Here is a 12685-nt window from a genome sequence, read left to right on the forward strand (position 1 = left end):
ATGAACACTAGGAGAGAAATTTCTCTCTTCACTGGAAACTGGGAAACAGGTTGAGGGGTTAGAATGTAATTAGTCATTCCAGCATCTCATAAAGTCTTTTAAAAAAAAGTTGTTAATACCAGTAATTGTAAAAAAAAGAACAAGTTTCCCTTTTTCTCTTCTGAATCCCTCTCCATTTTTTCTTCTTTCACCCAACGCTCAAAGCATGTACCTTTGGCCTTCACATGATTGAAATGTTTGCTATCTATTTTCTTCTGGATTCAAGTTTTCAGCTGGTTATCTACATAATAATCGTACTTTTTTTTCTATACAGAACCTGAGGGAAAAATACCCTTCACCATCAAATACTGCAGCCTCCACCCACCCCCATTTTGCTCCCTACCCCTAAGCAGACACAATCCTTTAAAACACACAACATAATCTTCTTTATTTAATTGTTTAATCAGTTTACATTCCACAACTGACAGATTATTTATTTTTATTTTTTCCATGAACAAGTCATTTAATTAATTACCAGACACTTGTTTTTCTTCAATCGATGGAAATACAATATTTCTGCCAATTCGAAAAAGAAAATTGCAAGATGCAGTCAGTTTCAGTGAAGTCCCCAAATGCTCTCTGCTTCCTCAGTCCTTTCAAAGTCACAGGAACCTGGCAATTTCCCTTTTCATCCCCCCTCCCACTTCCCTGTTAAATTTACCGCTCAGAATATCACAATAGTTTCAAGATCTGGTTTGGATCACCTTTCCTGTAATTAATTAATTATGAGAAGGAACAGACAGTACAATAGATCTGATAAGATGTAGCATTCTTGTTAAGATTAAACAACACATTTATTCACATCATATCAGAACAAATTAACATAATATTTAATCTTATTTTAGCACCAATAACCACAGGAATTGCTACCTCCAAGGGCAGAGGTGTTGTTAGAATCCTGCAGTACACACCACTCCTTGTCTGACCAATCAGAAAGCACTATGCAAATTAAAGGTAAATAAATTTATATTGACTGAGCAATAATCTGGTGGGCCATAAACACTCCAGGCGTTTGAGAGTTTTGTCGGTTATGGTCCCTGTCTAATGACCGTATATAAAACATACTCACCAAATCAGCTCATTTTTGCTTAGTAACACAGGGCTCAGAATATTTTAAATCAATCAAACCTTGTCATACTGACTTGTTGAAATGCTTTGAGACTACCCAGGGGTTGGCTCCTTGCCTTTTATTCTGTTCTCTCCATTAAGATCTCGATACTTATCTTTTTCGCAAACAAAGGAGATTTCTTCAATCCTAAGGAAGGTCTCCAGGCAGGGAGGAGAGGTAGGCAATGGTGGGTTGAGTCCCAGTGCAAGGGTAGAACTTGTCACCATCACTGCCACCTCCTAGGAGACGCAGTGTGCCTGTAGCCACTGCCCTTCCCAGGGTATCTCCTTTTCAGCATTTGACTTTAAGATAAATATTTAAGAAAATTAAGGGATTGAGAAAACAGTTCCAAACATTGGTGAGATGATCTTAGCAGGTGACTGGACCAGATTGACAGAGAGAAGGCCTGTCTGCCCCTTCCCCACTATATGATAAAGGGATCAGGATAAGGGGTGAGGGGCAGTAGCTGACATTCCTGCAGCTGAAGAATATGACCTGCTTTGGCCTCTAGTACTTGGACAGGTCATCAGGGACATGCCTGGGGCAGCACCGACAGCCTCTGGGGGCAGATGAGACATGCAGTCCACAGGAGTGGTCATCTCCTCTTACTAAGCAGGTGAAGCAGAACTTCCAGAGGCCAAGACAGCAGCCTCGACATAGCTCTGTGCTTTCTACTCTAGGCCAACACAACAAGACTCAATCCTGCCTTCATCAGCTATGACAAGAGCTATGACAGTGAGTGACCCACCAGGGAGGACCACCCCATCAGTCTTCTAATGAAGAACCTAAGTCCATGCTGTCCTATACAGCAACCAGTAGTCAGGTGTGGCTTTTGAACACTGCAAATGGGGCTGGGCCAAATTGAGATGTTTTCTAAGGGGACAATCACATTGGATTTCGAAGACTTCATTTGGAAAAAAAGAATGTAAAATATCCCAGTAATTTTTATATCGATTCCATGCTGAAGTGATACTATTTTTGAAATGTTAGGTTAAAATGTAGTCTGAAAATTAATTTCACTGATTTTAGCTCTTTCTTTGGACTTTAAAAAACGTGGCTACTAGAATATTTACAATTGCATATGTGACTTGGATCATGGTTCCGTTGGATGATGCTGGTCTATACTACCTTCCTGAAGCTGGTCCCATCACTGTGAACCAGCAGAGGGGAGGAAAGTTGGGATTGAAGGTGCCCCTAATCATGGGTTGGGTCACTGGCCAAGCTCGATGTGTCTCCGGGGCAGCTGGTCTTCTCAGTCCTGCAGGGACACAGTTGTTTATGCAGCAGATTTACCTAATCCCTGCTCCTCTTTCCTACTTCCTATTACTTCAGGGTTACTGCTTTGAGGATCCTTCTCTACTGCCTTGCTGAGGATTTTCTGGTGATTCTGCCATCTCTCCTTCCCAAAGCTCCCTTCATCTTACCTCTGCTCCCAACCCACATCTTCTGCCTACTGCCTCCATGCCACCACTGCCCCTGCCATCTTCATTCTTATTTGGTAGCATCCCTTAGCCAGACTCCCTGCTTCTGACACTGCAAGCCACATTTATATGGTGAGCCATAACTTACAAAGCAATTCATGCATCATCTCCTTGGATGCTCTTTCTCCTACCCCAGCCCAGTGCAGCAAAGCTCAGTCCGTAGAGATAGACAGTAAAATGAGATCGTCAAAGCAAGTGAGAAAAGGAATCTGAGAATGAAAAGGTAGATAGAAGGCTCTGGACTCTGAGTGCAAACTGGATGTTAGCTCGAGGTCACTTTCTGAGGGGCGAAAGCAGGGGCCAGGAGGAGCAGAGAGAAAACGTCTCCTAATTTACCTCCACGCAGTAAGCACACACTGGCAAGGGCTCAAAGTCTCTCTAAAAATAGCAGCAAAATACACAAGGGGACTGGGCACCCCAGGAGCCCTAGAAGCCCCTGATCCCCATTTGGCTGAGAAGATGTGGAGACAGAGTGAGGTAACGAGACTCCCCCAAGCCCCGAGTGAGCCAGTGACAGGGCCACTCATGCCACCCCAGAGTCAGGTCTTTGTCATGACCCTTGCCATGACCCTTCAAACATTGCTGATTTACTTTTATTTTGGGGGAAGTACATTTTACTTTACAGGGAAAAACCTGTAGAACAGAGAGTTCTAAGCAGACACTGGTGACTGTGGGAGAAACAACCAGAAAAAACCTCCTGTGTCAATGGTATCCCTCCCTTCAAATCCCACCCCAAGTCAGGATTTTAGGGCCGCCCATATAAGTCCTCAGAAAACTAAGGGCTACATCATTGCATTTGTTTAATTTCAATCTCCCGCCCCTTTATTTTCAGTTTACACTTTTATTTGTACATTTTTACAGATAGTCTTGAATAGCAAAACAGTCACACCATGGGTGGAAATGGGGAAGGAGTATGAGAATGAGTTCGTGAAAGCTCTTCACAGGAAAGGCTTGGTCACACTCACAACACAGACGCACTGGTACAGATGGATTGGAGAGGGTCTATGGGTGACCCGGAAAGGAAAGGAAAAGCTCAGCCAGTGGGAAGCATGGGGTTCTGGAGAGGAGAGAGGGATACAGAGTTCCTTAAGGAGCAACACCTGGTCCTTGGGAATGACGTGTGGGAGTTGCATTTGCTGAGATTGGTGTTTGCCAAAGAGATGCCAGCTTCTTCGAGCTACTGCTGTGCAACTCTTCATGTTCAGACCCAGTTTTCTGTTTTTCACACCTCAACACACACCCCCCTGCAGTTGGGTGGCTCCCCCGTTACCGGCTGGGCTCTATCTATAGAGAGAGCAATGGCTTCCCTTCCCTTGGAGGAAGTCTCACCCTCACATGGACACTTGATCGGCTGCAAAGCAGAGAATGTGCAGACCCTTTGGGAAGGGCGTTCTTTTCTTGTTTAGAACCTAGGATTCTGTTTTTCCCAAACAGGATCACACCCAGACATGTCTTAGTGAATGTACCATCTAAAGGGCTTCCTTATATGAATGCGTATGTTTTTGATGAAGCTACTGGCTTCAGCAACTGACAAGAGAAAGAAGATCCTAGCTCCTTGAGACTTGGTCTCACCCTAAACTTGAAAGATCATTGAAACCTTTCAGAATCTGAGTTGCTTCCACCCATTCCATTTGGGAAGGTACAGCTGGAAATAACGTTAGGAGAATTAAAAAAAAAAAAATACTAAGGCATTGACCATGTGCCTTGGTTAATAGTTAGCTGGTTTAGCTCCTATATGCTATTTGCCCGTATGGTTTACTCATTCTGTCATCACTGCGAATAGCTGAGATGGATAAAAGTGCCCTTTGCAAAACTGGCTCTGGACAAAAGGAAGTCTAGGAATAGGTAAAGTAAAATAAGGAACTAATTTCTCTGGGGGACCTGAATTTAAGTGTGCTGAAGTGGGACAGGTCCAGCCCTGTTCAGCAACAAAGATGACCTTGCACTCTGGGTTATCCTTCAGTAGCGAGGCACAGACACTTGATGTGAGAATTCCATTCCAGCGGGGGGTCTTCTGAGGGAATTAGAGGATACATAACTCATATGACACTTCATGTTTGCAAATCACTTTGCAATTTCTTTGTCACCCTTAATATACCATGAGGTAAGGTGTTATCACTATCCTCATTTTGTAGATGAGGAAGTTCAAGTATGGAGAAGACACAGTGCCCAGAGTCACAAATCATTTCAATGCAGAGCTGTAGTGAAATTTACAGTAACTGTTAAACAAGTGTAGCTTAATGAATGAGTTACTCTGGCTTCAGCATTCTTACCTCTATGATTATATTGAGATGGCATCTGACCAAAAAAAAAAAAGAGAGAGAGAAAATGAAAGAAAAGGAAGGAAAGAAGGAAGGAAGAAAGGAAGAAAGGCAGGCAGACATGCCTGAATAGAAATCTTTTAGCCCTGCTCCATCCTGCCCCTAAGGTCTGGCATTAAACTTTTAGGCCTCTTTGCTATCTGTGGGGGGCTCAGGGCCCTGCATTCTTGCTGCCAGGAACACAGGGTCAACTTGACGCAGACCAGTGTGGTTCTGTGGCTGTGCACTGCTCACGTGGACCCAGCTGCCAACCCAGAGACAAGCACTCATTGGGGAAGTTTTGAAGTCATGACCATTTGGATTGGGCCCATGGTAAATGCCTCAGAGTGACCTGATTACGAACAACCTTATCGTCTTTTTTGTATTTTATTTTTGTCATATTCTACAATGAGCAGGTATTATTCAGGAAAGAAATCCAATACTCAGTAATCACATATTCTAAGAACTAGGAATAATGTTTAAGAAACATTTTGCATCATGGCAGCATCAATGAAAAGAGGGCAAACACAGCCCCAGACATCGAGAGCTTTGAGAGACAGACACCAGAATCACATGTGTATGTCAACTCTGGTGGGGTTCTTACAAATCTGCCCCCTTACTCTATCCCACACCAGCTGGAAGATGGCATGGAAGGCAACCCCGCTGGTGTGCACCAGCTCTTTCTATTTGCACTGAAATCACCTCTCACTTGGAAACATCCTATTTCCCTGGAAAGGGCTGGGTGTGTCCCCTGGGATGGATGAGTCTCCTGAAGAGAGGGAACATTTTCAGAAAAGCAGCTTCACTTTAACTACAAGAATCAACCAAGTATCCCTCACAAACCACACCAAAGGATGACCACAGTGTATCTCTTCCTACTCCTTCCCCCAGATATTTGAAAAATCAGTTACCACTCAGCGCATAATCCAGGTGAAGAGAGAGTCCATTCTAAATGCCTCTGGGTGATGTACCTGAGTTCATTATTCTGAATTTGACCCAGGTGGGCATCTTTGGAGACCTAAGCAGCACATCATCCCACCGAATCAAGACAGCTACACATAGTGCAGTTGTTTCCAGCATTTTATCATGAGTGTGGATGAATATTGAGATATAGGGCTTAGTCTCAGAGTCTTGGGATATCCTTCCCTCTTGTCACAGGAGAGGCAAACATTGCTAGGTAGGACCACCCATCCCTGATGGGAAGATATGCACCTGGGCTCGGGGAGCTTAAGGAAGTCTTTGTCTAGATTTGGAGGAGTTGTCCAGTCTCTGTGACTCCATGATCCCTGAAGTTGAAATGGTAGGGTTGTTGAAAAGCTAAGGCTTGGAGGAGGATTGAAGCTGGAACAGGCACAGATTTTATTTTTCATATTTTGATGCCAGGGAGCCACAGACCTCCTTATAAAACCTACAGCCACAATGAACAAGGAAGGGGGCTGGTTGGAGTCTAGGAGCCTCTCTACAGATGAATCACTTATCTATCTTAATTGACCCAAGTTGATGCATGAGGAAAGTAGGAGTGAGTGGAGAGAGAGGAAACGGAAACAGAAGAAGAAACCCTAACTCCCAAAATAAGGAGAAAAAGATGTGGGACCTCTCTCTAGATAGAATACCTCACTTTCCTGAATCCCAATGTAGTAGAGTAGTGAAGGAAATAAAAGTTGCAATGGGCCCCAGGCTCAAGGTTGACTTGCATGGAGCTCAAAGCACATACATGTTCATATGCCAGTAAGAAGTTTGAACTTGACCTGGGGTTGGGGCTGGTGACTTTAGTGAGGTCATTGACCCTAAATGCCCTCATAAGGTTGGGTTCTACTTTGATTCAGAGTTAGCTGAGTCTGACTGACAGAGCCTCACAAGTCAAGGCTCTTCTCTTCCTCCTCCTCATCTCCCTCAGCTACCTCACAGACAGAAAGCTTCTGTAACTGGTTTGAGTCACATGTTTTAATCTGTGATCAAGCCCTTATGCTAGAGGGATCAAGGTCACCTGAGAAGTCCTCCCACTGGCCAGGACTTGCCCTCTGAATGGGGCCGCTATCCTGGTCATGTGGCTGGGCGTGTATTGCTTCCCAGCAGGATCAGATCCCAAAGTGTGTTTGTACTTATCTGGCCCCACTATCAAAGAAGTCACTCAAAGCCCCTGCTCTGGGCTGGTGAGTTGAGCCCAGGTTGTTTACATCTTTCCTGGGAGCTTTCTAAGATTTCAGGAACTCTCAGGGTTTCAAAGGGATGCAGTTAGCTTTGCTAAATGTCTGTCACAAAGATAGTAATTGGATAGAGCAGATAATCTATTCATTGAAAGTATGGGAATTTTTTTTTTTTAAAGAGGATATAAATAATGATAGGTCTGTGAGCCAGCATCCTCAAACATGGTTACTTACAAAAAGTTTAAATGGTTCATAGCAAATTTCCCCATTTAGAATTTTTCCCCTCTTTCCTGCAACTGGAAAAAAGCTGGAATTTCAGTGTGGTCATAGACAAGCCCTCTTCCCCAAATGGATGCTCATGAACACCTGTCTGTCCCTTCCTTGGCAGAGCCCATTCAGGACACTTGGAAGGAAGACACAAGGCCTCTCAATCTGAGATACTTTTCTTCACTTTTCCTTAAGCCCAAGTATGCCCTTCCCCTTAAGGGAGAAATCTCTTTTCAAAGAAAATTAGAAATAAAATGCCCAATTAAAAAACTGGGTTTTCCTGAAAATTATTTCCCTTCTCACAGAATAAATCATTTGTTTTAAAAATAATCCTTAGAACCCCAACTGGAAGCTAACAACTTTTCCCATTATACACCTTACCCTATCGCCCAGTACACCCACACACAGGGAACTCACACATGAGACCTTTTGCAGATGCTGACCAGCGTCCCAGTAAGGAAGTCTTGAGTAGTGCACCCACACCTGTGTGCAGGTATGTACTGACACAAACGTACACAAAATGCACCAGAGAGATACACATACAGAGAGACCCACATTCAACCCCATTCATGCACATCAGATGTCATATCATATCCAGATATGAATTACACACACACAGTTCAAAGGAGCAGATGAGGGTGGAAGATAGAGAGAAGGTAAGTGGTTAGTAGGTGAGAAAAGGAGGAGGGTGGTAGGAAGATGGGTTGGAAGACAGGTAAATGAAACAGATCACACAGCAGTGGAAGGAAGGCTGCTGAGTGCTTAGCAAAGCTCCCAAAGCATATTTGTTTATGAAACAATGGGATTCTCTGCTACACAGCTGACCATGGCTACGCCAGCTCAGGGATTCTCATCTGGCCTCCCCAGGGCTGTTGGGCACCAGCAGGGTCACTGAGATGACTGTGAGTGGCTCCAGCCCACTCCAGCAGACTCCCACCCCTACAGTGTTCGCAACTCTCTGGCTGACTTTGCTTGCCAGCACCTGCAGTGCTAATTTGCTCAAATGAGCCCAAGATACTGGGGTGGATTTATTCCACCTCTGTTTGGGTGCTAGCCACTAAGACTGTTATTTTGGGATTCATAGCCTTGAATATCAGGAGGGAAAGGAAGAGGATGGAAAGAGTCAAGAGTTCTGCATTAATTTACACAATATCATACAAACTTGAGCCCATGGGAAATGGACGTGCTCTCTCTGCATGTGACCTACTTCCTTTCACTTGTACAGAGGTCACCCCTAGGGAAAGGGGAGATGTCCAGTGACAAAGGACAGCTTCTATAATGGGGAGTGAAGGTCTTGTTGGTTTATGTTCTTGTACAACAGCAACCAGAGCAACATTCCTTCTCCCTCCCAAACCGTGTGTTCCCCCTCTTCTCTCATGGCCTATGTGCCCAGCCGTGTCTTGAACTTCCAAAATTAGAGGACTAAATCATGCAGAGTCCCAGAGCTGTAATGTGGAGAACCACAGGGGTCCTCTGGCCCAGTGGCTTTGTTCTTGGTTCTGCCCTCTGGAAATTTCAGCTATACTAAAAACAATAATTTAAAAAAACACAACACAAACAATAAGACTCCACACTCAAGAAACATCCACCGCACAGACACACACACACACACACACGCACGCACGCACACACCGCTCCAGGGATCTGTAGCTGCAGAATTGGCACCCTTATAGGCCTGTCCCTCATGACAATTTCTAGGTCTCTGGGCCTCTATCTGGGGCCATGAAACCACTACAGTGATAGAGAGACAATGGTCATAATGCAGTATTTCCATTTAAAAGGTAGAAAAGAAAAAAAGGAAACTGCCCAAAGTACACATGCACGCACATCCGCACACACACATCACAGCATGACTCCAAGGCTCCAGTCTGCCCAGGGAGTGCAGGTGCGGCTGGGGACAGGGTGGCCTCTTGTTTCACTGGGTGTAAGGCAGCTGGAAGGTAAGACTGGGTTGTCTGAGCATCCACCGAAGCGTCCTTTCATTGATGCAGATCTTGCCTCTCAGCATGTTCTCTTCCCTTCCCACCTATGAAACATTGTCCAAAGGTTTAGCAGCAAAGAGAAAACGTCCTTCTCAGTTTGTTTTCTCTTCCACTCCTTGTGTGTTGCTGGTGGGCTGGGAAGGAAGTCCGAACAGGAAGAGCAGGAGAAGAAGTGATTCTGAAAATGGCCTCAATGATTTGGTTACATTCTAGGAACTAAGGGCTTTGTTACCCTGTGATATGACTGGTTAGGGGTGGCGTCCTCTCCTGTTGGCCCAGTGGCACTTCCTTCTCTACATCTGTGCTGCCTCAGACCCCTGCCACTGTCCCTTCACCACCCCGTCCTCGCCAGTGATGGGGATCAAGATGCGGTCGCAAGTGGTGGTGTTCGCTCTGTCTTCAAGAGACCGTGAAGCCAAAAGTCAAGAACCGATGGAAGAGCCACAGGATGGAAACACTTTCCCCATCTCAGAGATGAGGCAACACAAAGTCCGGTGAGATGCAGGTGCCTGAGCCAACTCAACTCTACCTTGGCACTGGCATCGTCTTGATTTAGTTTAGTTTTGTTTTATATATGTATATTATATATATATATATTTATATATATATATGTATGTATGGGTTTGTTTTTTAGCACACTGTCCCATTCTCGGGTCTGGATTTAGGGCAGTTGGTCCTCGGGACAGGTTGAACAGAAGGGGCCAAGGTACAGAAGAATCCCGAGATGAGTGTGAGGCCCAGGCCCCCCCATGCACAGAACATGGACCAGCCATAGCCATGGCTGATATCATCAGGGAGTCCGTACAAGTAGCGTGGGTAACGTGACAGCTCAAAGTTGATCCCGGCCACACAGGTGCACAGTGAAATGATGCAGAAGGTTCCTGGAGGATAAGGGAAAAGACATGGGGTGGGAAAATGAAGAAGGAAAGGGGAGAGGAGAGGCAGAGAGAAAGAGAAAAGTTAAGATTATTACATTTTCAATTTTTTTAAGGAGGAAAAATGGAAAGTCTAGGTAAGAGCAGGTTATCACCAAGGTCAATATCTGGAAATATTCATGGAGAGGAGAATAATATTAAAGGATCACCAGTTCATGACTCTCCAATAATGGCCCACTCTTGGACACACTGGGGAGCCTCTCCTTTGGGAGGATACTAAATAGATATCTCGTGAGCATTTTGTGTGGGGTAGAGTGAGCAGAAGCGCATTCAGTTCATTTTCCTAAAGCATTTTAAATTCATTGTATTTCTTTGGAGACAGGGAAAACACCTCCTGTTTGCTACTTCTTTAAAGAGAAAAAAAAAATCTTTTTCATATACATAATGACTTACTCATACAGTATTAGGTTTTCCTTTAACCTGTTCACCAACAATTCTTCCAAAACCTGGAAATATTTTCCTTTTTCCTATAAGACATTTCCCAAAATGTTCTCTCTGGAATGCTAATGCTATGAGATCCTTTACAAAGTGGGAAGGAGGTAGAGTCAAAAGACGGGGAATCCTGCTCATGACTTCTCACCCATGAACATGCATCATCCACATTAATATTAAGGTAACTCATCTACCCTACTTTATGAGGAATTTCACAAACTTATTGATGATGGGACGTCCTCTTCAAAATATTACTCATATCAGTCTCTGATAAGAAAACTGCTATAAGAGGTAGAATGATATAAAATGGTTTAGAATTATAAACCCATTTTAAATGAATACAAGTTTTTGGTGTGCCTAAAATGAATTCAATAACTTTCCTCTGGATTTGCTGTATTTTCTGTTCTTTGTGTAACCACTGATATGAGAGGAATGAGCAGAAGAAGGATGTAGAGTTTGGGAAGGCTGGGCTGGATCAATGGAAGGGAAAAAAAAGGAAAAGCATTTTTACAGGGAAGGAACAAAAGGAGGTGCATTTCATTTTATATTTATTATTAAAACTCTTGCTTTCTAACAGCCAAGTTTCTTTAAGATTGAGCCTTGTTTCTTTAAGAGCGAGCCTAATTTTTTTCCAGAAGCTTCCTGGAAGACAAGGAAGAAAATATAGAGTGGAAGAATGAGGTTCACAAGCTCATGAGAATTTAAATGGCCACAGTTGACCCTAAAATAAGTATTAAGTGCTATGTGCTAGGAACTGTGCTAATGATATAGTGGCTAAAAATGAATTATTTAGGCAGATAGTGAGGGTAAGGAAGTCCTCGGTAAGGTTTTCCTTTTAATAAAAAGCAGCCCCCAAATCATTTCTTTGAGCAAACGAGCAGCCTGTAAAATTGAGCTGCAGACATGGATAAGCATGCTGGAAGCTTGCACGGGTGCATACCAGCAGCTGTGCCAATAGGAAAAGCTACCTGGGAGTTAGGCATGTTCAACATGGTGGCTGCATCTTCCCTTTTCTTTGTCAACCACATGAACAGTAAGGAGTAAACAAGATGGTGCCCACCAGGTAGAAAATCCGTTTGCATAATGAAAAGATTAGGATGGGGTGGCCAGCTTTATCATGCCCTATGTAAATGTCACACCTGGTTCAACCAATCTTTGAGCCCTATGTAAATCAGACGCCGTCGCCTCAAGCTAGTCTATAAAACCCTATGCACGGCCGGGCGCGGTGGCTCAAGCCTGTAATCCCAGCACTTTGGGAGGCCGAGATGGGCGGATCACGAGGTCAGGAGATCGAGACCATCCTGGCAAACACGGTGAAACCCCGTCTCTACTAAAAAATACAAAAAACGAGCCGGGCGAGGTGGCGGGCGCCTGTAGTCCCAGCAACTCGGGAGGCTGAGGCAGGAGAATGGCGAGAACCCGGGAGGCGGAGCTTGCCGTGAGCTGAGATCCGGCCACTGCACTCCAGCCTGGGCGACAGAGCGAGACTCCGTCTCAAAAAAAAAAAAAAAACCTATGCACTTCGCCACAGACTGGAAGTCCCACTTGGGCCCCCTTCTCTCTCTCAGAGAGAGAAAGCTATTCTTTCTCTTTCTTTTGCCTATTAAACCTCCGCTCCTAAACCCACTTCTGTGTGTCTGCGTCCTTGAGTTCCCTGGCGTGAGATGACAGATGTTGGATAATTACCCCAGACAACGACGCTGCCTCACTGAGTATGTGGCGTGTATTGAAACCTTAATTCATAAAACAACTCTTAAGATGGGGGTTATATTATCCCCATTTTACTGATGAGGACATTGATGCCCAGAGAGCTTAAGTCTAAGATCACACAGTTAGTAACTGGCAGAGTCAGGTTACAAACTCAGGCAAGCTAGTTCCAGAGTGTGCAGTCTCATCCACCGTACTATTTACAACTGGTGCCAGACAAGGTGGATCATTTCACAGGTTTCCCTTGTTGCACTAGACCTAGGTTCCAGATGCCTTCTCCCTCATTT

The 12685-nt window shown here is 44.4% G+C and overlaps 1 protein-coding gene across 1 annotated transcript in view; it reads right to left on the reverse strand.

Moving 5' to 3' along the window:
* Nucleotides 1–401: 401 nt before the first annotated feature.
* The window catches only part of TMEM178B (transmembrane protein 178B), a 409381-nt gene continuing 397097 nt past the window's right edge, over nt 402–12685 (reverse strand). Inside the window, exon 4 of the mRNA XM_033193069.1 lies at nt 402–10205. Within this exon, the coding sequence (XP_033048960.1) occupies nt 9955–10205 (251 nt within the window). The 3' untranslated portion in view covers nt 402–9954. The remainder of the gene's footprint in view (nt 10206–12685) is intronic.

Source organism: Trachypithecus francoisi, unplaced genomic scaffold (assembly GCF_009764315.1).
Source record: "Trachypithecus francoisi isolate TF-2019V2 unplaced genomic scaffold, Tfra_2.0 Lachesis_group4, whole genome shotgun sequence".
NCBI classification, from domain to species: domain Eukaryota; kingdom Metazoa; phylum Chordata; class Mammalia; order Primates; family Cercopithecidae; genus Trachypithecus; species Trachypithecus francoisi.